Raw genomic sequence first — 27,175 nt, forward strand, 5'->3', positions numbered from 1 at the left:
TTTTGTGACAAAGATTATGGATTGACATTCATAAAATTAAAAAAAAAAAAATCATAAACCCCAGAAGAATGCTCAATGCTGTTTTTGCCAAAATTCCACAGATTTTTAATTGACTTGCTTTGTATTGCTACTAGTGAAAGAACAGCAGGAATTACCTAATAGGTAGCTGAGTGGTTTTTTATATATATATATATATGTGCGTGTGTGTGTATATATATATAATCTTAGTATCCACTCTAGAATTTCCTCCTTTTGTTGTTTTTCATTATCTTAAATTAACTTGCTTACTGACGTATTTGCAGTTGCTAAAGTACTTTTTGCCAAGCTGTACTGTTCAAAAGTCATTCTGCATAGAAAATTCAGTCTTGTGTTAAACAAAAAGAAAGCAATAAATTTAATGATACAATTTAATTAATCTTTTATTATTACCATCTTTGAAGCTTTGGTGATAAATTGCAGCCTCAGCCAAAAGCACTTCTCGTGATTCATTGCTTGAGACCAGCACTTAATGTATCATCAAAAGTGGACACCTTTCTTTATTTCATGGGTTATTTAACTTGAGAAAGGGAAAGTAACACAAACCTTAAATTTCTTACTCCAGCTATTCTTTTTTAGGAGCCAAAGTCAACATTTATGTTTCCTCAGTGCCTCTCACTTTCACCAAGGAATGTTTAGAATCTTAAATTTCTACTTTTTTATGACAAGTTCTTCTGTGCAAATGCACTGGTTTTGTTGAGCTAATGCTGTTTTCCTGGATCTTTCCTTCTTTTCCTGTCTGTGCTTCACTCCCTTCCAACTTTGCAATGTAGCAAGCTGAACAGTTGTTCAATCAGATGTACAATCCAGTAAGTTCTTCTTTAAAATGCCCGCTGTAACATACGAAAGCATGAGGATCCATTACCTTACTGTGTCGTGCTCTTCCTCTGTGGAGCTTTGCAGAATACTTCGGACGCTCACTATGCTATGTTCATTATATCCAAAGAAATGAACTTTGTGGACTTGAAGGCCATTTTAAGAATATGGAATGTATTAAATAGGTGCATACAGTATTTCTGGGAAAACAAACATCCTAGCCTTTGGGTCCTCAACTTCTCCATTAGAAAAAGCATGCAGATGATTTTAATTTTTTTTATTTTTTTTGCTTTGCTTTGCTTTGTAATTCCTCCTTCTGCAGTACTTTATTTGATCCTTCAAACTTCAATAACTTCTGATTTATTCAGTTTATCTTACGTGACTGAGTTGATTATGTGAATAACAACATCTAGGCAGCGACTGCTACTGTTGTCAAAAGCCCATACGATTAACGTAGTTCAGATCAGTTTTACTCATAAAAGACTGCATCTGTATGTTAAGAATATGGAAACATTTATTCAGTCTAAGAAAATGCTGAAATGTAAAAAGATGAATGCGAAGGGCAGTGTTTGAAAAAGCCAAACAGTATTACTTCAGCTGATTTGGCATTATTATTCTTGCCAATGTCTGCTTTAATTGTGCAATATCTGCCCTTTTGACTTGACTGTTCCTTTTTTGATTTGAGGAAGAGCAGTAACAAACATTCTCTCTGCAGAGAACCGTTTTCTTTTTTTTTGGCTGAGACTGTTACATTTAATGTGCAGTGAGCATCACGGGACAAAAAATGATGTAACTGTGACAGCAATTTACAAGCCATAGTTTAGATAGGAATCATAGTTGGTATTATCGTGTCATTGGGATATTACATATAGAAGAACTGGGTTTGCAGATTAAGTCATGTCCTCCTGTGCTTCAGGGAAGGTATTGCCTTCGCTGAAGTCAACGGGAATTTTGCCTTTAATGTCAGTGCACCAGAATTCCAGCTTTGGGGTCTGTTATTGCTAAGTTTTGTAGCTTCTAGCCATGTAAGGGATACGTCATGACTTACTATGGGAAAAGAGAGTCGCACAATGTCCTGTATTTACTTCTGAAGTTGCTGCTTAACTGTTTTTAGAATCCAGTCATAAATTGATTGTAAGTGGCACAAGACCTGATATTATCACCTCTACCATCCAGCACACTGCTGGTCAAAGAGCTTTTCCCTTTGAATGATAAAACTGTTTTTTCTGTATCATCTTGGATCACCATTGTGGTAGTTCTGTTTCTGTTCATATCATTTGCACCCCTACTGTGCACGTCTTCTCGGACTGGAGTCTTTTTTGTGTTAGTTTTTCCCTTAATTATCATAAAGACTTTCCAGTCATTATTTCAATATTAGTTATTCTGCTGTATGGAATTTGTTTGTTACTTCCTAGTCTATTTGTGTGTGGTATTCCAAAGTCAGTCCTTTTTTATTTTATTTTTTCTGCCTGTATGTGCTCGATTTTCATAAAGACAGCCTGGCGGCAGTTCCAAAATACTGGATGCAAGACCTTTTCCTTCGGCACCAGGCAACAATTGTAGTATATCCATGAGACAGGTTTTCTTAAATAAACTTTTCTTGCGCATCATCTTTCTTCTCCTACCATGTAGGAGAAGAATTGGTCTACTAAAATCGGTCTACTTTAAAAAATGTAAGTAGTGATGATCCTCTTCTCCCTCAAACCCACCTACGGTCTTGAAATGAAAATGTGATTTGATTGAAGTCAACAACAACATATTCTTTGAATTCCGCAAGGCCAAGGCTTCACCGTTGTTCTTTGAGGTGCCATAATAGCAGTTACCTGAAATAATTTGTTTTGTGCTGCAAGTCCTTATGATACTTTATTTGATAGAATGTTTCCTTGACTTTTTTTTTTTTGAGCATAATAGTGTTATAAAAAAACAGATGGCAATCTAAAATTAAAATACTGAAGTGTTAATGCTCTTTTGTTTACATGTGTCAGAGAAATAAGAGTCAATCTCTGAGTAGACCTCTCTCAGCCCATGCAGTAATACAGCATTTTTTGTGGTGGGATGTGTTTTTTCTACTATGTCGCACAGGTATCAACTCCAAGACTTTCATTTATTGCTGAATCTAGTGTTTTTAACCAACAACAATAGATAGAAGTATTTTATTCTTTTACACATTTGTGTACCAAAGTGCAGATGATGCAGGAGGGGTGCAAATCCTGCACACTCTGTAGTAAATGGTTTCGCAGCATTCACCTGTGTGAATAAAACGTGAGCAGAATTGGGCACACGTTTTTCCATGTTTGTTTTGAAAGGTGAACTTTTTGAAATACCCAATTAATTCTTGCACAAAATTGATTATGAGAAGTTACGTAATTGTTTTTATCCTGTAATGAAATATAACAATATACTTTTGAGTTCTGGTGAACCTTTTTCTGAACAGTAACGACTTAATTTTTGAAGTGCTCCATCAGAGCAATCTCAGATTAAAATTTAAAGTATTTGCAGAATCCACTCTAAATTGCTCAGAGCAGTCCCTGAAGTTAAATAAAAAAACCCTTGAACTTTAAGGAGACTACAAAAAAAATTATGGTGACAGCAATTTTTTTAGTTTATTATTGAAAGTAACAAGATTTGAAGGATCTTAGAAAGTAATTTCTTGCATGTAAATTCTGCTGTTCCTTTTTTCTTTTTAATTAAGTACTCGGTTGATTTCTGTGTACGTTTGTGTCTGAAGCTTTAAAAATAAAGTACTCTATCTATCCATCCATTTCTGTCATGCAGAATAATGCATGCATGATTGTACCATAAAATTTTAATAGACTAAATAATTCATCTTGCATGTTTGTGCCACACTATTACAGTGTTTCTGTAGGAAATTTGTGGTTTACATAAGGAAATTTTACTTTGCTGCTAAAGTATTTGGAGTACTTACTAAGCAAATGTCAAAACAGATACAGAATTACTGTGAGAATTAGTGAAATTCTAATAGTAGAGTGATATGCTATTTTTATTGAATTGTAAAAATAACATACAACAAAGGCACAAGACTGACAGACAAAACATCATAAACCAAGTGTGCTACTTTGAAGCTAGCCTAATCTGCACGCACAAGTATTGTCATTGCCAGGTACAGATTAAGAGGTCAATTACTTTGCTGCTGAAAGGTATGTATGAACCAGTCGCTCTCACCCATAAAAGACCCATAAAACCAGAAAATGTACACTCCCCAAGAAAACAGAGAACTTAAGGAGAAAAAGAGCAACAGAAATGGAAAAAAACAGGTAGGAGAGAGGAGAGCAGTAATAGGTAGGGATTCCTGGTTCAGGTGATAACCATGCAGCTTCTGGTTAGAAGTGATCCACAGCCCGCAGAAACGCCAAAGACGTCTGCCCTGTCCGAGCGCCAGCAGAGTCAGTATCAGCTGAGCTGCCTCCAGCTCCTTTGGGCTTACTGTTTGACCTCAAAAGGCAAGGTCCATCTGTCAACAAATCACCCCTGATCCGTATATAACAATTAAAAACAGGCGCCTCGTTCAAATCCAAACACATCTTTCAAAGCCATAAAATCTAATAGGGCTCTTATGAGTGATTCTGTGCCTTTGTCCTGGGAATGTCGGGTGGATCGTGTTTTGCTCTCTTGTGGTATCATCATCTTTGTTTGCGACATGAGGATTCCCTTCTAGGGACTCGCTGGAAGTCAGAGTACCACCTGCGGAAAGCTCTTTTAAAAAAAAGCTTTATGTTCTTGCTCTCCCTTTTTAACTAACTTTCCTTTCCTTCTTCGTTAAGGCAATGCCCTTGTAGAAATCTGGTTCCTGCCAATAGTCCAAAACTATTCTATAGGAAGGGCTTGTAAAAGTACAGGCAACCAACTTAATTGGTGGTTTGCAATACTGGGGGGTTTTGATTTTTTTAATAGATTAGAATAGTATTCTACTTGTCTTTGAACTGAATGCTTCTGTTGATTTCTATGTGACATTATGGCTAACTGTGCTGCATCTCACAACCCTGTATAGATTCCATACTTGATGATATTGGATTTAGTCGTATCTTAGAGGTTCCGCTTTGTATTGAGAACCACAGGGAAATACAATGACCAAGTTTGTGCTATGGAATTTTCCAAAAACACATCCGACAAATATGGAATGGCATGAGTACCACAGAAAGCACAAGAATGGAAAATACTTTTGAATTTAACATTAATTTCCTTAGCGTGCATTCGAACAAGGATGATAGGGCTAAACAGAAGAATATAATTTGTATCTGTTATTTAAGGTGATGTTTTGGTTATAAGCTGTGCAGTAGATAATGTGCTCGGCACGTCTCTGAGCTGCTGTGTGACAGGAATGTTCTATGGTAGTTGAACTTTTGGCACCTTTGCATTGGTGACTCTATCATGTTCTTGCCCAGTTATGCATTTTCATGGTAGAAAGTCCAGTGTGGTAATGGAAACCACGTTTTTTTCATTAAAAAAAAAAGGTGGGGGGGGAAGTTTGGAAGTTTGGGCGGAAGCTGAGAGTTCCCGTATACTGCAGTGCAGAGAGCAGTGGGCAGAAGCAGGAAGATGGGCATTTTGCCTGTTTATGAAATGATGGAAGCAAGGCTGGTAAATAAGTGAATTTTACACTAAAATGAACAGAAGGGAAAGAAAGGTGACAGGGAGGAATGTGAGAGTGGTAGACAGCCTCTAGAGGGGAACTGTGAAGTTCTGGATTTACCCTTAAGAGAGGAGGAGAAATCTGAAGAGCGATAGGGAACAACATGCTCTTTGCGTAGCTTTCTTAGCGTCTTAAAGGTGGGAGTTGGGTTCTATTTTTTTTTTTTTTAGAGTGAATTTACCTTTACATATGGAATTATTCTTTGCAAAGAAACACTTAGCGTTCATTTTGGAGAGATAAAGCATTGCCTAATTTCTTAATAGAGCTGATGGAAAATTGAAGTGGTTTGCAGCTGGAAATTGGTACACAATCTCTCACATAATTAGCCCTGAGTCTGAGTATTACATTTACAAAAAATTACGAAGCTAGCTGAAAATAAATTTCTTTACATAATTAACACCTGGTATAAAATAAATCAGTTTATTATTAAAGCAGGAAGATTTATAAGGATGAAAAGGAATCTGTTGCTAGCATCTCCCCCAAGCAGTGAAGTCAAGATACTCACTGGAAACGAGCTCTGTGTTAGTAAAGTCGCGTACCAGCATAGAATTCAGGGCTGGAGCATGAATTATTATCCAAAATAGAGAATTTGAAGAGCAAGGACAGTGAGTTTAGTAAGCTTCTCATGTCATTCCCTTGACTTATTTTGGTAACTATTTATTTCTTCTGAATAAAAATCTCACAGTGGGATATACAACAGTTACAATCGACAATCTTTTTTCTTATTATCCTCATGCTTAAATGATATGTTACATGCAAACACCCTAAGTTTCTTCTGTAGTAATTTCAATTTTTTTAATTGTTGTATTTATACTAAACCCAGACTTGTCTTTATTTATACAGAAAATTTTTAACCATTGCAAAGAATATGAACCTTCTAGTATCTGTAGTTTATACTAATTCTTTCCAAAACACGCATGTTTCATTTTGATCTGCATTTCTTTCCTTGCTTGCTTGCATTGTCTGTTCCCTGAAATTAAGAAGATAAATAAGTCCACGTCTTCTCTGAGTAATAAGATAGTTGGAGGACCTTCAGTTCTAAATATCCTGAATTTCTGTAAAATTCCTGTATGTCAAGAGAATGTTATCTGAATTTTCTATGTTTAATGTGCACTGCCTTAAACTACTTGTTTTTTCCTTGCCTGCTCTTTCAAGATGCCAATTAGGAATAATGGGAAGCAAGGGGTAGGCTAAGCATTGCAGTGCATCGTTGTTTCCATCTGTCTGTGATTATTCCAGCCAACAGTTTAAAGCACTTGATGCCAGATCATGCTCCCATTGAAGTTAATTGGGTTTTTGCCGTTAGGTTTGATGGGAGTACGGTTGGGCTCTGTGCTGTTGTTGTTGTATTCATTGCTGTTCTTTCTTGTCTGTGAAACTGCCACCCATCCATGCATGTGTGTGCCAGGTTTGTGCCGTTTTCACGACGGGCTTGTTCTTCTGATGTTTCAGGTTAAGTATTAATGACAAGAGAAAAAGGATTATTGGGTAAAACGTCTGCTGAAGGCAACTTTCCAGTTTATTGGTTTGTCTTTTAAAAACAGCACTGCATAAAAACAATTTCTTCCTTTTAAACTCTTTGAATCAAACTGCATTTCAGACGTCTGGTGATGCAAGTTACAGCATGTATCTATGTACACATATATATACGCACACAGCGACGAAGTCTGTGTGTGTATGTATGGGGAAAAAGAGAGACTATGCTTTATTAAGAAATTGCCTATATATTTGAAACGCTTTAAAAGCTTAATGTGAATTAAATGAATCACAAGGTGATTTTTTTAATTTCAAAACCACCTTTGAAATATGGTCACTTTAATATGTAAAAAGCCTTAATAAATCCCCTCCCCCTTCAGGATGATAGCGTTTGACTGTAATTTTAGACTATGAAGATATTTTCATTCCTTTTTATAATCTGTAGAAAATATTGTCATCAGACGGAAATACCCATAATCCTTTTTAATGAAAATTTGAACTCCAAGACCGAAGAATTAAAGCTCTTAAAACTATATAAATTATTGTCATCCTTATTATTTTTTTTTTTTAAATATTGATTCTGAAGGCTCATGAGGCTGAAGAGGAGGCACGGATGAATCCAGAATTTGCAGACAGAATGAAACAGCTCGACAAAGAGGCATCGTACTACAGAGAAGAATGTGGCAAAGCTCAGGCTGAGGTTGACAGACTTCTAGAAATACTCAAGGAAGTAGAGAATGAGAAGAACGACAAAGATAAGAAAATTGCTGAGTTAGAAAGGTAATTCTTGTATTATTTATCTTACATTGAGTGGCTTTTTATTTGCTTAATCTTCATTGCAGAGCACAATATGTTTTTTAACAGAATATTTGTTATGTCTTGTAAAACTGAATCAGAAAGGAAAAAGGCTACCTGAAACCTGCATCTCCTGTCTGCTGACTGGAACAATTTAAGGTTTCCACTTTTTTAGTAGTCTCCGTGAAAGGAACATATAGGAAAAGCCATAGGCAGTTTACAGTGACAGCAACCCTTGAAGAAAACCTTGTTGGGGAGCAATCCTGCCTTTTAGTAACTAGTAAATCAAAACTGTCCCTGCACACATTTCTTCAGTGTGAACAGCATCACTAGTTCTCAGAGGTCCTGAAAAGTATCGGTAAGTCTGTCTGATCAGTCTCATGCCTATTTAATAGTACTTGTAACTACTTCACAGTGGTTCTGCAGACTTTGTCCACTTCAAATGAACATTTTCTGACGTTGACCAGGCAGTGTTTGTCTTACATCTGGGAAAGTTGTACAGTCTTCCCTTAATGGAGACTGGAGGGCTTTGGGATCCATTTATCTCACGCCCTTTGTCATTAAATGATTCTTGGATCCTTCTCCCATACAGTATGCTACAATTTATTTGATTGATAAGCAATTTATATGGCTCTATTTCTTCATGTACTTAGCACCTCTTAGGTAAATGAAAGAAGGAGTTTTATGTTTTCAAATATTTTATATAATTGTTTTCTAGTGATCAAGTCAGAAATGCTTCATGGTTCCAAAAGAGCAGTTTAAGGGGTCTTATTGTTGTGATTATTGCTGTAATTCCACTGAAGACCTAGCACTGCTCTGTCCCTTAGGGAGAATTACTATGAAAGGGGGGAAGATCTGCCGGAAATGTTGGTCACCGTAGGGGAAGGAACCCAGCTTGGAAAGGAAGACGTGTAGAGCATCTCTTACTGATGATGACTTATCAACAACATTCACAGTTATCTGTTGCCAAAATTTATCTTTCTCTGCAGACATTTGGCAAAGGTTTAATAATGCTAATAGTGAACGGTTTATAGTTATCAGTCAAAGTGTCATGAGAACCAAGACCTCAAATTTAAAGTGAGAAAAAAGGATTTGTACTTGAAATGGAACTGAGTGTTTACATGAGGATAACTCATGACATCAGAGGGAGTCTAGAATACTCTGCTGTTCGCATCCTTTCTAAGGTGTAAAGCAGATACCAGAGGTAGCTAGTAATGAAGGGTGGTCACTTTGTGCACCATGACTGTGAGTTCTGCCTAAGCTCTCCTAAATCCTAAAGCGGCATGTTGGAAAAAGGTAACGCGATGAGTGAATTTGTGTGGTCAAGAAAGTGCTGCCAGTTCCACCCATTGGTGCACGTACTGTAGGGGCAGTTACAGACCTGTGCTTGTAATGTAGTGACACCAGGTGGGACCAAGCTGGTGGAAACCAACTGTGTGATTTAAATATTTTATATAAAAAGAGATAGAGAATCAATTCAGAGAAGTAGATTTATTTGAATTAAATTGCGAATTATTGATTACAAATCAATGATTACAAAGAAACAAGGAACCAAGGGATGGAGAGGTCTTACTGTGGCCTTGTCAGTATACAACCTGTTGTTGTCTGAGAACCCTTAGAATGGGTTACCTACTGGACAGAATTTTCTATTTTTATATTATTTAAAAAAAAAATAAAAATCAATGGACTTTTATCAGTGAAATTTTGGGACACCAATTTCCGGTCTGTTATTGTTAATGGGGGTGTTGATCCTGAACTAACTTTTCAGAAAATAATTTGGTACCACTGAGTAAGCACAGACTTTTGGTACAGGACATACTGTACTTTGAATATGATGAAGTAGTTAAGCTTTGCTATGAACCTTTAAGTGCTTCTGTAATGCTTACAATAAGGTATCTGTGGCATGACCAGCTAACGACAGTAGTATGTTGCAATTTTTGGGAATCGTCATGCTCTGAGATTTGTAAGCTGTATTAGCTTTAATGCAGTTTCTCCCTTGATTTAATTTATGTACAGCTTTCAAGATTAATTCCAAATTCCTGTACACACAGTGTATGTAAGTTAATGATTGTAAATGGGAATTTGTGTAAAAAAGTATCTATTATTGATTTAATCAACAGAAGTTACTGCCTTTACTTGGTAATGGAGTCTTAAAGCGACTTTCCACCACGCATAAAGACGGGCACAAATTCATTGGTTGGCACAATAAGGTTGGCAATCTGCCAGCAATATAAAGGTGTAGTAGGGAGATATTTTTAGAGAACGGGTATCCAATCAGGCTCACTTTAGGTTTCTCTATAATTTAATTTATTTTCTCTCCCTCTTCCTTATTTTCTAAAAATATTGGCTGGAAGATCTAAATGTGTATATAACTGTGCCACCTGTTGGTGTCCCTAGAGAAGGAACTTTGATGTTGAAATTCCCCTTTCTAGGGGGTGGGTGGAGTGTAAATTGATGTAACATTTTATGAAGTGCTACTAGTTTTTCTGCTTGTAATGACTACTTGATTGGCTCATTATTGAAGGGAAGAGGTGGAGCCAAAGCTCAGTTTACCCACTTTATGGGAATAAAGCATTGCAAAAATGACTGCAACTTTAACAGAAGCATATTTGAAAATGTTCTTTCCTTCTCGTCCTGCTGTTTTGTAATTCATATAATGTGCTCTAGGTTGCTATTTTGTCTCCTTACTTTTCTCCTTTTTTTTTTTTTTTTTTTAATCGGAAACCACGTATCTTCAACATTTCCCCTAACTTCAGATGCAAGGGCTTCTCTGGGGTGTTTTAGGAAAACAAATGCTCTTTTGAAACATATTTGTTGGTTAATGGCTTGCTGGGATCCGTGCTCACTGCTATGCCAACATCTTTGCATTGCAAGATAATTGCAACAACATAAATTCTCAAAATTTACAAACATAAATTTCTGAGAGTGACAATCTATAGAGTATTGCAAGCTATGGTGTCTTCACAATATTTATCATACTCACATATAAATTCATCAGCATAATGAGGTGTACTTGTGTAAATCATCTTGAAAAGTACAAACATTTGTAACAAAGTTATAATTTACAAATTCAAATAAGAATTAAGACAAGATGATGAATACTAATGTTCTACTATTTATCAGAAAGTATTGACACAGAAAGCGTCAAATACCCAAGGGCAGAAATATCTGCTTCAAGATATGGGCAATTGAATTTATAAATGTATGCTATTTGGCAGCTGAACATTATTAATAATCCTGAAGATTTCATATGAATGATAATTCTTTTGGTTTTAATGCGATTTTCTTGCTTCAGAAACGATCACGCTTCTGATTTGCATCACTTACGATTCATGACTCATGCTAGTCCTCATGTATACGAACGTGTTGGTCTGTTTCTTAATTGTATATATATTCATTTTGTGTTTTATAACTTCTTATTGCTACATTGGAGAACCAATTCCTCCTCCTATACTAAAGCTGCTTGATAACTTTTATTACATGTTTCATTATTAATATGTTTATAATAAGAACAGGTTAAAATTAAATGCAATATATCCCAGCATAATGTACCTTTGGTAACCTTAGCTGGATGTTTTTCTTTGGTCTTCTTGACAAAGGAAATGTGGTGTGGATTTTTGGTTTGGTTTGGGGGTTTTTTTGGTAATGTAGCTGAAACAGGGTAAGATAGTGATCAGCTTAAATTTTAAGGCGAAGGGCCTAGCCAAAGGGACTGCGACTGGAAAGGAACTGTCAGGATGGAAGGAGCATATCGTTTGATGCTTCTATTAACGGTGTTAGAATAAAAAGTGTATTTATGAAGTGTGCTAGGGAGTTTGAATCATGAAATCAAGTGAAATGCAATAGTACAAAATGCATGATTGTGAAATTAGGACCAGTAAGACTGCGTGCTGTACGCTAAGGATGATCCTCGATACAGTTTCAGAAGAGAAAGATTGGGGGAATTTGCTTATGACAGTGTCATTATGAGCCATCTAAATAATGAAGCAGCCATCTAAATAATGAGGTGTGAGTCCTGGCATGTCAGAATAAATGTTTGCAGTAAGGATAGGAAGGTATTAACGTCATCAAGCACTAGCAGGACTCCACATGGAACGCTCTGCTGTGTACTTCTCATCAGTCATTTTCGAGAAGGTTGAATTAAAGCTGGCAACAGGTGCAGAGAGGGCTGTGGGGTAGGCAGGGAGCGGGGCGCTCGTGTCACGGGAGGAGTCGAAACAACAGTGGTTTTTTCTCTGGCAACACACAGGCTCGGTAGGGATGCTTGTTTTCTGTAAATACGTGAAGCGGTAAGCACTGCGGTGAAAGAAGAGTGATTTTAGTAAAAGAGTGTTGCCACGTAATACAATGGATATAAATTATCCATTAATAAATTTAGGCTGAAAAGAGAAAGAAAGGAAGAAAACATTTTCTCATTCTCAAAGGAATGAAGGTGCTTTCTAAAAGAAACGAAGGGGATGAGAAACCTAACTGGTTTTAAGATGCGGCTTGATAAATTTCTGCACCTGATTGAGGTGTGGCTGCCTGCAATTGCATGCACAATTTCAGTCCTGGGAACCAGATTATTCCTCAGTCTTGTGCTCTTACAGGAATAGTGTGCTGTTAGCAACCTGTGTGCATGTCATTTCTGTGTTAATTTTACCTTACTTAACATTCCATAAATATCTATGCAAACACGTTGCTTATATTGAGTGGTTTCTTAGGGGCGAGAACTGCAACTAAGCGCTCTCAGAATGTAAGAAATGCAGGTTTCCTATTGCCTGCATCGTGACCTCTGGAGCAAATCACAACCACTGGGAGAAAGAAGGACGCTGTACGGGCACGTGTGAAGCTGAGGATGAAAAAGGAGCAGAAAGGCTGCCCTTGCTCATGGGTCCTGACACTGTAAATAACATTCCGGCCGTTGTCTGGAACCTCTTTTAATGGGAAGACAAATTCCATGTAGGGAAGTGGTGTATTTGGAGGAAAAGAGCTAGATTAATAATTACTTTCTCAGGCAAGCCATATTTAAAAATCCATTGTCATCAATTGCTTTGAGTGCCCTTGCTGGAGAGACCAGACTGCCCCTCAAGCTGCCAAACGCAATTCAGGACACAGTGGGCTCTTCACTTTAGTCATCCCCAAGGAGCCAGAAGGAGTTTGGGCAAAGGCTGGTAATAAAGGACAGAGCAGGACTAGCGTGCTACCTACCTTCTTCAAGAGAGGAGGCTGTCAACTGACCTGTCTGCTACAGGATGAATATTGTAATCCTGACCAGACTGCTGATGGTTTAGGAGCGAAGTGCTGTAGCTTGACGGTGAAGCGATGAGAACGCAGTGTAGAATGCAAAACCTTGGACCTGCCTTTCTCCAGTGGTATGTTCGATGGTTGGGCATTTGCTTGGTTGAGCCTGGCTTCTCAGTAAAGCTTACAACAATATAACGTTCATTTAAAAATACTGTGCTAGCTATCAGACAAAAGCAGTTTGCTTTTAAACAAGCTGTTTGGTTTTTGTACCCACTTTGCAGTTCTAAGTTTTGGGTGATAAAACTATCGATGTGCATTTAAGCTCTTGGGGTGTTCAGCCTATGGTTAATTAATTCTGAATTCATTTGCATTTGAATTCTGATTAAAGTAAGTCCACACAGCCCTGACAATTTATTGCATAAATGACAAAACATTAGCAGACAGAATTATTGTGTTTAAAAAAAAAAAAGTGGTTTTTTTGGCTTTTAAAAAATTTCCCTTTCGTAAGTGAAAGAAAAGGTGTGCACTGGTGACAGCTTTAAGGATTAGTCTAGCTGAGTGTCAGGTAGGAATTTTTTTTGTCTTACTTAATTGAAATGGCACGTTAGGTATTTTTTTAACAAATAAGTTATCAAGCATCAAAGTATTTTCAGTGATGAAGTACTAACCTTATTCTTCGGACTGAAGGAAAAAATTGCCGTCAGCTTTAGAAGGGGCTGTATTTCCCGGAGGGGGCAAATCTCTGTCTTGGATTACTAGGTACGGTGCTTCGGGAACTTCTAAATGCTGTCTTTGAACAAGCTGCCACATTGTTTAGCTGTTTGGGCTTTCATGGGAAGACTTGAACGTGGGTCATCAAGCCTATGTTGGTTCAAAAACTTTGTGATATACGATGAGACATTGTGTGGCAGCAGACACTGCCGATACCCACCTAAGTTATTTGTTCCATTCAGTACGTGTATACATTTGGACGGGTATAAATATGGATGGGCTTTCACAGTCCACAAATGACAAGGTGCCATTTTACTTTAATATTTCTGTTTTATTCAGTGCACAGCAAGGATATACTGCTACAGAAATTTTATTTTACTTCTCGCTTTCCCCCTTGCCTTTCCTTTTCTTTTTTGTTTTAAAAAAATCTGCTGATATAACATCTGCTTGTTATATTTTTACAGAACTAATGTGTTCCTCCCTTTATTCTCTTTTGCTGTCTTCCTCCCTATCTGTTTTTCTCCAAACTGCTGCTTTCATCCCTGCTCCAACCAGCTTGACTTCCAGGTCAGTATTTTCTGCTCTCCTATTTAACTGCTCCTTCCGCAATGAAGGTTTTCATTGATGCTTCATTTATTTGGCCATTTTGATTCCATATTAATAACTTCTGTTTGTGTCTCTTTGGGTTTTGTTTTTATTCAGCTTGTCCCCATTGTGAAGTTTTTGGTCATTCCATTTCTAGATCAGAAACTTTGCACTAAATGAATGCTTTTGTCAAAAGCCTGTAAGAAAAAAATGTTTATTAACAGCATATTAAATTCATATGTTGTTTCGTGTGAAGATTTTTTTCTTCTTTCAGTTTTACTTTCATTATCTTTGCATAGGGGGTTCAACATTGGGAATAACTTCTTGGTAGACAACCCAACCCAGTAGGTAATAGATCAAGCAATACCAATAATATACAGAGATTCATACTGAAGATCAAAGACTTATTCTTAATACTTTACTGCCACCACTTTTACCATTATTGCAAAAAATAATAGGATGTGTTGGAGTGGTTCAGCTTCTGGTTCGGAAAATTTTAGCTGTTTGTGCTGGCCAGATTCTGGACCAGAACGTAACTGCGAGGGAGGTGTATGTACGTGTGCCATTATATGCTGTGTTTGTGTATGGCATCATCTCGTCAGGTGCACATTTTTCTTTCTTCCAGGTTTTAGATTAGTTTAGATAGGGTTTGTACTCATCTACTTTTTTGGAGTAATCTTCTCATCTGATCAAGTATTATGTCTTGTGGTGCTTGTTAAAAGTACAAATTGATCATCGACAGTTTTTTTTTCTCTTCGTAGGCCCTGATGGTAATTTTTCTTTCTCATGCTTATGAATGGCTCTAAAGTGTAAATTAGTGAAGTCTTAAAACATCTACTTGTTATTTTAGAAACAAATAACTTCATATGATTTGGACGACAGGTTCATCTCCTTCTTCCTTTCCCCATTTGTTTCGGTGTGGCTTTTTTTTTTTTTTCCCCTTTTCCTGTGAGAAGTATTTAAGACCGTTCTATATGCTGAAGCTCATCCCTTATTTTTCAATTTCCGAAATTGGCGATTGAAACTCGCACAAAGTTTTGTTTCCCGTACTGAAAGAGCTCGGCTTTAGGCAGGAACAGACCTGGTTTTCAATCATTATAAAGGTAGAAAGCGTTTACTCCTTCATAGATCAATGGGGCTGGAGTATAAAGGAGGGTGTATACTGCAAAGACTTCCCAGCTGGATTTCGGGTACCAAAAGTTGGCATTTGCAGATATGGTTCCAGGTATCAGGTTGCCATGCAGCACAGTTGACATCACATATGTTCAGATCTGAAGTTTCAGAATTTTGATGGGGATGTATACTTTGTGCACAGCATTGTTCTCTATTCCTATGGAAGCAGCGCTTGCCAGTTTGGGAGAGCTCTGGTGCCTTAGTCTCAAAACCAAGCACAGTTCACTTTTCACGGTTCAGATGTGTCAGAGGCGTTTCTGACGTGGAAGCCTTGGAACTGTGTGGCAAGAGACGGCTCATTATGAAAAGACTGACAAGATGAGGTTTGTTTTTTTTCCTGATGTGCTTTAATGCACATTGCAATCGCAAGTTACTTTCCAGATGGAAATTTTTTTTTCAGAAATTATTTTTTGCAGTAACGAATCAGATAAACACTTTCTTTTTATTTTCTACTACAAGCCCATTTTAATGTGCTTGATTGGATAGTTACTACACCTGAATTATAAAAATACTTAAACAATTTATTTTCAGAATCTTTCTTTCTTCCAGAAATTAATGAAAAGCATTTACTTTGGAGTTGGCTGTGATGAATTTATGGTCTGAGTATGACCACTCCGGCATTTCTATCAGAACATACTCAACATTGATTGAAAAATCTCTCTTGCCAGAGAGAGCTTAAAGAAAGGTATTATGCTACGCGTTTGTCATTATGGTTGAGTTCACTGGAATTCAATGATTGGTATGCAGAAACATTTGTTCAGCAGTTGGAGTTGCAATTTCTGTTATGTTTTATTGACCTAAAAAACCAGCTGACCTTGCTGAAGCAAACTGTCCTCATAACCCTGCCAACTTTCATCCCTAGAGTCCTCGATGAGTTGTAGTCTATGATTAGACTTTACTGGGGGATTTCAGTGAAGTGTTAAGTTTTAGCAGCTTGAATTGTCATTAAGGTCAAAACTTAATTTAAGAAGCAGATCTATTAATTTCTTTAATTTCTGCTAATCAATATGTTTTTAGCTGTCGTTTTATTAATCCGCATTTATATGGGGTTAGAATGATTAGAAAAATGCTGCGTCTGTTTAATAACACGATGGGCTGTTGATACTGATGGCAATCGAGGAACTTGAATACATTGGCATAACCCCTTACCCCCACGTGCATCTACTTATACAATAAAAAATACTCTGAGCACAAGAATCAGTACAGTAATTTTTTTTTTCCATTTAGGGTACAGGTTACTTTTCCGGCTGTGGATAAAGAGAAGACGGATATTTTTTCCATGTATAATACACTGATCAGTGCTAGAAGTTTTCCCACCAGCCTCTGGTGTTGGCCTTCCTGATTGTTTGCGTGGGAGGCTATAGCCCCATGTCTTGTGCAAAGCAAGGTTTACCGGAGTTTTAAATTTAACTTACGAGCCTTCCACAGTTTTGTCAAATGTCAGTTTGATGGTTTCAAGGGCAGAGTGATATGTTGTTCAAAGATAATTTCCCTGGAGAAATTGAGATAGTGTACTAACGAAAACTGAGAGAATCTGTGATATACATTACTCTCCGAGAGCCTGGTTATTCTGAGTGAGAAACACAGTTGTCACATCGGATAACAGGCAGATTGTTGTCACGTCTTTCTGGTTGGGTCTGTTTGCTACGTATACGGAATGAACATTTTAGCATTATGAACACTTTAACGTGAGCATTTTGAAAGAGATGAAGATTTGAGATGAGATTATTTAGATTTATCTGATTGCAAGTGTGGTTTTGAATTTATGCGCATTTACGTTTCATTATATTTAAGAAATAGTGAAGAAGAAAGTTGACTTCCTCGGAACTCTGCTGTATTAAAAAAAAAAGTAAAATAATAATATATTACAAAATAAGCAGAAATCATTGTGATAAATAATAAAAAGATACAAAGGAGTCCCTGGAACAGGATAAGACATTGTTGTTCATTTTTATCCCACTCGCGCCTGAGCCTGTCTGCTCAGTTCTATACTCTGCCCTCTCAGTTTGCTTAAAGACATGCAGAGGTTAAAGGAATAATTTCTGAGACAACTAGAAATTGATTCTTTAAATAAGGAAGGATGTTTTGTAATTTCTCTTGTGGTTTTTTTTGGTTTTGATTTGGAGTATAACTGCTCTGTGGAAGTAAATGGATATGCAGAGTAAAGTGGAAAGGAGGAGAAGAGAGCTCCCTATCTCTGCAGGAAAAATAGCCACTTTGGATGGGGTTGGACCGGACACAACAGTTCGGTGTTACTGCTGTTTCCATTTCACGGTTACTAATAGCAAGACAGAGCAGTGTTTCTTACGCTGCGCTAGACCTGCTGCTTCCCCTGGTTTTCCCTGGGGCGAAGACCCACAGAGCGTATTTCTTTACTCTTGGAAGTGTGAATAAAGAAGCCGTACAGCACCCTTCTGGGGAGCGTGGCAACTGCCCGGGTGCAACGCTGTCAGGAATCCTTGTGCACAGCAGAGGGGTGGGTGTGGGTGTGAAGAATCATTGTGAGATAGCGCAGCTTACCCTCCAAAAGCTGTGACTGAAAAGAGACAGGGGAACTAAATTTAGGAATTGGTTGGTGGAACCACTTCTTCCACTCGTATTGTTTGCTTCCATAATGCAGGATCAACATGCCTGGGCAACGTGATCGTGACTGGCTTGAAATGCTCTGATCTGAATTTATAATAAGGGGAAGTTAGTATGCCAAAACAAGAACTCATACAAAGCGTACCTGATTTATTTGGAGGGCTGAAGAGGTTACTGCAAAAGCATGGAAAGTTTGATTTGTACGTTGAATGAGAATGGCTGGATTGATCCTGAGAATTGCTAGGTTGAGCCAGGAGTTGCAGTCAAAACATTTGCTTCAGAAGGAAACGGCAATGAAACATGAAGTGCAGCAGAGGAGGTTTGGTCCTGGTTGCTTTCCGGCTGAGGTTGGACATGCTGCGGAGCAGTTGGATGCAGAGAATAACTGGGCAGAGTCAGGAGTCGGTGGGGCTTTTTTATTTTGTTCTGGGTTCTTTTTGGTTTTGTTTTTGGGTTGTTTTTTTTCCAGTTTGTTTGTTAGGGTTTTTTGTTTGTTTGGGTTGATTGTTTTTTAAAGGAAAAGAAAGAAAAAAGCTTACCTGGACAACAGCTGGAAAGGACGTGATGCAGCAGCAGCAGGACTGCAACTCCTTAGTTGCAAATATCGGGCAACAAACTATTTCCCGTTACTCTGTTATCGCTAATGGTATCAATTAATAAAATAGCTGAGCAAGCAATTGCCATATTAAATCAGATCAAATATCCTTCTCATCTAGTGTCCTGTCATCAGCAGTATTTACTTTTTTAAAAAAGAAGAACATCAGAAGAAAATGCAGAGCAATCCTTGGTGTACAGGATAGATGTGTGACAGATGAGTCTTCTGGTACGGATTTCACACATGTTCATGTGAAGTGTCATCCAGTAAGAATGTGCTGAGAAAGACAGTAGTGCACGGCACTGTACCGGGGCGTCGGTGGTTGCAGGCAGATATGTGTTGAAACAAAGTGATACGAACCATAGTTTGGAACAGGATTTTAGTAGGTCTTTTTCATTCATGCATTATCCTCCTGTGGATATTTCTAGCATCTCTCTAGGGCTTTGGCGGGAACTGTGTCAGACTAAACACTTCTTAAACAAAGATTTTGGAAAACTTCCCAGATTGTGTGTTAGGTAAACCCTTCCTCCCACGCTTTTGTCTTTGAGGTGAGAAATGTTTCAGTGACTTCTGTGACACTCGCTTTATTTCTGCCAGGCAGAGTTCTTGGTTCTCTCAAGGCAACAGCATCTTTTTTGTGGTGCAAATAACTGTCTGAAGCTCTATCATAATCTGAGTATTAAGAAATCTTAAACCAGGCTTCAAACATTTTAAATAATGAGATTTAAAGGGGGAAAAAGAAGAAGAAAGAATTATTCAAATTTGTGGCTTTTTTTTTTTTTTTTTAACCCAGCAATAGAATCGCCTTGTGTATTTAGAGACGTATAGGTCTGTGTGGGCTGCAAGCTTGCTCCTTCGAGTGAAACAGGAATAGCTGTGTAACCCATTGGTAACAGGAGCTGGGAATATAATTAAAAGATGGAATATACTAAAATTCATTTATCTTAATTGGTAACTCTGGGCATTACAGCATTTTTGCATTCAACTGGAGAGTTAGGAATGTGGGAATCAAATTCTTTGGAGATTTTAAAAATACTGTTTGGTTTGGGTGGTTTGGGTTTTTATTTGGTCCATTGTTTGCTCTGGTCATTTTGATTCCAGGCCTTTATAGCAAGATAGAAAGAACGCAGAGGATGCTTCTCGGTTTCCTGTTGAGTAGATGTTGTGCCATGGAGTTTGCTGTAGTCTCATCTTCAGGCGAATGGCAGAAAGACCGAGCATTCTTCTTTAGTAAGAGATGACAATATTAACTTTTTGTGATAATATTCTCTGAGCGGTATTGCAGAATAGTGGCCTATGGTAGTGGCCTACCAAAAGATAAGGGTGGTCTGGCCAAAGTTACCCAGAAAGTATTACCTTCCTCCAAATTCTTTTGTCCAAAAAGCAACAAACTTTTACTCCGTTGTCATAAGCTTATTTCATGAGGGAAGATCTTAGTGTCCCCTACTAGCCTTCCTGGCAGCAGGGGCAATCCAGCCCCAGGGTGGCAACGTTCTCCTGTCTCTTCGGGAGGCATCCACGCAGACTCCCCTTCTCATCCCACGTTGTATCGGCCATGCTAAGGAAGCTGAGCTACTCTCATTTATCTCACTGTAGAAGGGATATTTTTTTCAGTTACAGGATCAGGTAGCGCCACTGTAAAGGTGAAATTGTGTACTGGGTCAGCTGTAGGTTGGTAGGTTATGTTTTTACACAGTTTGGGAGTTGAAACAATTCTAAAGGCAATTAGTGCAGGCAGTTGAAGTCTCGCCCCTTCTTTTCAGCGGGCAGTAGAGAGGGGAAAGTACAGTTCTGCAGAGAGAAGGAAAAGAGCGGGAGTAGGATCAGCCAGATTTTCTAGGTTTTCTGCTTTGGAACAGTGAGGGCAAGAAGGGCAAAGGTGAGACAGGACTTTTTATTTATTTATTTATTTTCTATAGTATGGTAATAGGTTAGTCAGACATGCAAAGAAAGAAATCCCTGGGGATTTGGGGATGAAGTATTGCTCCAAAATGTGGCCTTTGTGATAACAGACATGGAAAAAATTGTATTTTTTTCTTTTGAGTCTGTCTAAACAAAAATCAAGGAATGATTTTTTTCTTTTTTTTTTTTTTTCTCCTTAGGAAGTCTTCATTCAAAACATTTTATTCATATTTGCCTATGTAGTGGTCTGTAATAATCTGTGAGCTTTTTATGTTGGTCTATCAAATTTTCACATTAAAAGCAGAAAGACTTCCAAAGCAAAGCAGAAGAAATGTTATTTTTTAAAATGGTGTAATAGCTTTGAAATTTTTTTGACTGATTTACACCAGTGTTATACTTCAGTTCTACATTAATCAGTATGAGCCATGTCCTCCGTAAGGCAGACAATTATCTGTCCACTTATATTCAGAATTGGGGTGCATTGTACGGTGTTACCAAACGGGATAAAGAGGCTGCGCAGAGAAGGTATTACAAGTTTTGGCACCGTTTTTAACCAAGTAACAGATATTCGTAGCAGCTTTGTCATCAGACTGTTGGAATAACCTAAGAGACAAAACCCTAATGAAAGAATTACCCTGGAGGGGGAAACATATTAGAAGTGGTAAATTGCTTAATTATAGCTTTGGGATCTTCTTAGTCTCCATTCTCCATATGTTGCTTGTTTTGTGGGTAGAGTGTATTGTATCAGCGGTGAACGTGCACTTGGTGTGGGCTGTGGATCAGTTTCGGTAGGGCACCACTGAAACGGTTCACACTGATGCATTTAGCCCTGCGACATAGATGCATTTTTCTGTGTTTTGAAGAGTCTATTGGGAGAATCAGGCAGCTGCTTTGTACCTTTGTTTGTCCTTTTTCCCTTTTTGGTACTGCAGTTGTGACACACCTTACTTCAATGGGGAATATTCTTCTTCTGGGCAGCTCGGGACATACCAAGTCTTTTCTCTTAACAAATGCACTAATAACTAGTTGCATTCTGTGTTGCTGTAACGTGCCACGTTTGCTAGTCAGTGGCCCGCACAGAAAACAATCATTGTGTACAACGGTGAGATGGCTTTGTAGTTTTGCAGTCAGTGGATTTAATTTTACAAGGAAAAAGGCAAAATGCTTATGAAATAAAATCTTGTTATTATTTCATATGTTAATAAATTTTAATGTTTTCTTCCTGTGGTTATGATCATTACTCTCTGCCGGTTTATATCAGGGCATAAAGCTAGATGAATGATTTGGCCTGGAATGTACCAGCAGTCTTGCTTGTGAACATCATCTACATCATTAAAAAAAGGGACAGTCCCAATATAATTTTTTGCCATCGAGGGAGAAAGAATAAAAGTTATTTTGAAGCTCAGCTCTGTAATGTGCTGACCGTTTCAAAGTAATTAATTTCTTAATGGCCGGAATGATTGTTTCTGTTTTTGCATTTAAGGTATTTTTTATTTTTTATCATCATGACAATTGTATTAGCTAATAAAAAGAAAAGAATAAGGAACCCCCCCCCAAATCTTAAAGGATGTTCTGGACACTAATAATTCTTTAGGTTATAGAATCTGGACTTAAAAAAACCCTAACAACAACCTGGAAGTTCTTGTATTTGCAAAGGACAGCACAGGAAGATACTACTTAGGTTTTTATTAGCATATCATAAATCTTAAGGTGACTAGGGTCCAAATTATTAAATGAATTTAGCAGTCAAGCAGGAGGGCTTTATTTTAGAAAAATGATGCTTATTTGAAGTATGTTATATTTTCTTTGTCATATCAAAATTTCAGCTTGTCGTGGATATAGGTTTTCTTATCACGATAATACTTTTTTTCCCCAGACAGATCCGTCTCAGGCTTGTAAGTGAATAAGCAGCGTCCTTGTGTCAGGAATGTGTCTGTCAGTAACCCTCTTAATCTCTCTTGAGATGGTTATAGTTTGTTAGAGTCTAACCCATCTTTGTTTTCCAGGTTTACAGGTTGGTAGTAACAAATACATTTGTATTCCAGGAAAATGCCAGAAACAATACTTAACTTTGCTCACATATTAATGGAAATTCTATCTTATGGATTTCAGTGGAGTTGGATCTTAATTTTAAGCTATTACCCTTATGCTGTTTTTCCAGTCTCGACTCAATAAATTAAATGGGAACCTATGCGTACTGTCAGTTTTGACAGAGAGAACTGAACAGTTGGAATGTTTCTGCTGAGTCTCACTGAAGTGCCGTAGCTCGGAATGGGCATTCACACGGACAGGGTTTACAGGATCAGGTCTTCTGCATGACTAGCTACTGAGATCCAGAGTGCCTAGGAAAATGTCGAGATTCGTTTTATTGCTCGCGTACGTGAATTGTTTGTAAAGGTGTGGGCTATTCATAAAGGAGAAGGAGATGATCTGTTAAAAATAATTTTTTCAAGTAATGATGTTGATCGTATTCTACTCAGTGCATGCCTAGAACAACAAGTGACGGTTTTTGATTATTTAAAATATGTATACTAGACTAAATTTTAAAATGTATTTTTGAGACTTTCCTATTTTATAGAAATTACTTGTTTTGTCTAAATTGTTGTGGTGAGTTTTTTTGTTTTGTTTTGTTTTCCCCCCGAAAACATTATTTGGTAAATTTATTGCACTCTGATTTTCTTTTTTTTATTGTTGAGGAGTACAGGTTCCTAGCATACTGCAGAATTTTTTTGATTGACTTTCAGATAGCTGGTCCCATTGTAATGCTGTTCAATGTGATGAAAATTATTACAGGGACATATTTTTTAGAGAATGTTAGAGATTTTGCCCTTGGGACTATTTTACATGTCTGCATTTTTTGGATGCTTTGAGGAAAAAAAATCTTTATGAAATAGAGTGAAGACTATCCTAAGCACGTAACACTTATTTTTGGCTGACATTACCAACTTTTTGGCCAAGATACCCAGGTGGCTAATTAAATCTGGGAATTTAATGAAATAGTGTGATTTTCTGTAACTATCCGAGATTAAAGCATTGGAGTTTAGACAACAGTTACGCGCTACTGTAAAATGAACTCTGAAAGATACTCACATATATGCAGAAACTAAATGTTAATATTTGTCTTAAAAAGTTGAACTGAAGGAATTAAATGTACTCTGGTTAGAACTGTGAGATCAGTTTGTATGCTATTCTGGAAGAACAAGAAGAAACCACAAAGGAACATGGTTAAATGAAGTCGTTGTAATTAGTGATTGTCATACTAGCAAGAACTAAGTGCTGCTACTGTTTTGACATCTGTCTTTCTGCTGATCAATGGTCTTTGTCTCCATCGCACTGATGTCTATTTCTTAACAAGACGTTTCAATTTAAAAAATTAAATAGAATGAATAGCTAGTGTCGTTGGTGTAAGGGCATCTTGCTGTTTGCACAGCAAAATTAAGGGGCTCTTCTTTGGTCCGGACTTCATAAGAGACAAAGCTGGAGGGCCATATAAGAATTTTTTCTCTTGTTCAGATCTGTGATATACTAAGCGTACCTAAATATTTAGCAATCATAGTTTGATGGTTCTTCAGCAGTATCAGAAATCAGAGCTGTTGGAGTCTATGGATTCCTGTCTTGGTGGTCTGAGCCCGTTTTTCTGCAGAAGTTGTTGGATGCTGAGGAAAACTGATGTAGGCGTTGCTGTGGTTTAGATACCTCATTTGAAGTCTAGTGCCCAGTTGAGGTGTAAATTAATGGCTGTGGAGCGTTCTGTGTGTTGAGAAAGATTATGGAAAATTATCCCATATCAGAAAGACTCAGGAAGAGGAATGGGAATTATGACTGGCTAATTTTTAACGGAGCAGCATAGCTACAGGCTACTGTGTATTTACAGTTCAGAGCAATGGCTTGATCTAGGTTTAAAAAAATGCATAAACTCAGTTTAATGTGCAGTAAGGTAGTTTCTAGAGAAGTACGTTACTTTATGTAGCCTTTTTCTCTTCATTAGGAATGAAACAATGTGTAATGTACTGGAAGAATCAAATTTTATTTAGAATTTGTTCTTATGTCTGGTGTTCTTCATCTCTTCTTTACTAAATTCCAGTACCATTGTCACCTAGTATTTATGTTCATGGGTGTTTGCTGGATACTGCTTCTCCATACGGAATGATCAAACGAGTTGGAAGATGCCCATGAAGTCCTTCAGTTTCTAACTATTTTTTTTTTCTTAAACTATTGACGATGTGCTTACATTCTAGCTCCATTTTGACGACAGCATAGCTCCACTCCAAATTCTTTTTTTGTCCATGGATGAAGCTGCTAGATGTTTTATGACAATTACTGACTGCCTATAACCATAGGAACACAAGTAGAAATTTAAATTTGTTATCTGAAAAAGTGTCATTAACCAGCCATTTTAATGTTTGTCCAAGATTAAGCATCTGTGTAAGGTGTTAGTCATCTACGCTTAGACTTTTCCTTCTTAAATGTTATAAGCTCAGAACTTCATTTCTTTAAGCCCAACGAGGCGTTGGCACCACTTCAGTGTGCTCTGGGCTTGGGTGCTTTAGGCTCGTTTGATGACTGGCTTTCCAGGTGTGTGAAGTTTCTAAAATTACAAACACAGCCTGGTATTCCATAATGACTGGTTTGCGATGACGGTGATGCCCAGCGCAGTGACTGAAGAATTTAGCTCACTATGAGATAACAGACCCCCAACTTCAAAATGAACTATAACAATGTGGGAAGTCAGAAAGCTGTGGATTCCATCTTACTGCTTTGGGGCAGTTAGACTATCAAACAGATAATACTATTGCATGTATTTTACTACCAGAATATGATTAATAGGTGATGGTAAGATCAATTCTACTACCCAGACCCCTGCAGCCTACTTTTCAGATTCTGAAGACATAAACAGGTTTTTGGTTTGGTTTTTTTTTATTATTTATTTTATTCTGTTTAATGAATTTTGTGGTCTTACAGCTTTAAATTGAAACAGCGTGGCAGAACACATGAAACTAATTCCTCAGGATAAAGAATAATGTAGACTCGACTATGCATATCAGCATAGCTACTAGTAAACTATGTGGATATTTTATATCCTATATGGTAATGGCATATGATATTTTGTGCTGATTGTGTACTGTTCCCAAATATTTTTCTATTTCTCATGCATAATCTTTACTTATCCTAATCTTCCGTTTTATTCAAAAGTGTTTTAGAAACAAGAGCCATGTGAAAAAATACCAGTGCAAGCGTACTCAAAGAAAATACTGAATACTGATATATTTGCTGTTAAAAATAAAATAAAAAAAATGTTTGTGAATGTGTTCTACTATTTATTTCTTCTATTGAACTCCTCCTGTACCTTTAATGCAGGCCTAAACGAAAACCAGTCAGCTAGGCTTTTCAACTGTAGTATTTTCTTTTCATTTCCATAGGCATGTAGTCAGTTGTGGAAGAAAGAGGGGCTACGACACAGCTTTCTTTTATTTCCTACGCTTCAAGATTTTGCATATCACAGGCACCAGATGTTTTCCTTTGCAGCTTTACCGTGTTCTACTTTTCAGTGTGGCATTAGACAGAAACTGAAATGGGAAGTTGTGAGAGGGAAGAGTGATGAAAGAAGCAGTTAGCATTGGCATAAAATAGCAGGTCTTATGGAGATTAAATATAAATTAATTTATCGCTTACTCAGCATTAGATTGAAAACTATTTTACATTTTAACAGCACAAAGTCATATTACACCACCAAAATTTCTGCCAAATACCACATTTATATATGAAGTTGTGAAAGTCATTTTTCCTAATATTCATTTTTGGTTTATGCTGATTAGGTCTATGCTTACACTTATGCGACATGGACCCCTGAAAGCAAATTGATTTTCACTTGGAGCCGCACTGAGCATCTAATGTATATTGGAATACTCGATTTAGAAAGACAAAGGGCATCAATCTCAAATTTAGTTAAAAAAGGCCAACTCAGTAGCTAAACCCATTATATTTTTTAAGACCTAGAAACAAGTTTAAACTGGAACATACAATTTCTGGTTGGTTTTTTTATTAATCTGTCAGTGTAACTTTGACAGAAATATCCCTGCTGTTCTTAGCACTGTCGCGTTGCTTGCTTATTATTGCTTAGCTGTGGCAGACTGTTGTGTTTTTCAGAAAATTAACCTTTTTTACAACACTACGATAAAATACTGGTGATTTATGCTATACTTCCAGGCCTATTGAGGTAGGTCTCATGTAGGCAGGTTTCTTCTGACCATCATGTAGTGTAGTTTTTTGTGCTCACGTGAACTTAATTTAGGGATTTAAGCATGATGCCAAAAATCTCCCAAAAGACAGCTGGATCGCTGTACTGATGGTCTCTTTGACCTGGGAAAAAAGTGTTGTTTCTTAGGAGTGTTGTCATTTTGGTAAAGGTATGTCTAAAGGGGAGGGAGCCTTAGGTGTATAGTTTATTACAACTATATCTGGGTACTATAGAAAATATTTGAGAATATTTAAGGAAGATGCAGGCTAAGGTCTCAAAGTCTCTAGCACCACAAAATGCGAACTGCTGACTAGAGTTCGTTCAACCTAGAGAAGCTCAGCTCTTCATCTTCCATTTCTATGCTTTGTGTAACATAGAAATGATTGTA

General features: G+C 37.4%; 1 protein-coding gene across 13 annotated transcripts in view; it reads left to right on the top strand.

Annotated features, from left to right (window-relative positions):
* Positions 1-27,175, top strand: part of ERC2 (ELKS/RAB6-interacting/CAST family member 2) — a 508,713-nt gene that overhangs the window by 208,876 nt on the left and 272,662 nt on the right. For 4 of the 13 annotated variants that reach the window (XR_010072774.1, XR_010072777.1, XR_010072775.1 and 1 more), the window contains 4 exons: positions 810-845; positions 6,659-6,688; positions 7,566-7,759; positions 14,267-14,278. Coding sequence is in view for 1 of the 13 variants with exons in the window: in XM_063347991.1 (XP_063204061.1) it covers positions 810-845; positions 6,659-6,688; positions 7,566-7,759; positions 14,267-14,278 (272 nt within the window). In the remaining 12 variants the exon portion in view is untranslated. The remainder of the gene's footprint in view (positions 1-809; positions 846-6,658; positions 6,689-7,565; positions 7,760-14,266; positions 14,279-27,175) is intronic. The other 9 variants (XR_010072778.1, XR_010072784.1, XR_010072779.1 and 6 more) reach the window with 4 other exon arrangements.

This window comes from Chroicocephalus ridibundus, chromosome 10, assembly GCF_963924245.1.
Source record: "Chroicocephalus ridibundus chromosome 10, bChrRid1.1, whole genome shotgun sequence".
Lineage (NCBI taxonomy): Eukaryota > Metazoa > Chordata > Aves > Charadriiformes > Laridae > Chroicocephalus > Chroicocephalus ridibundus.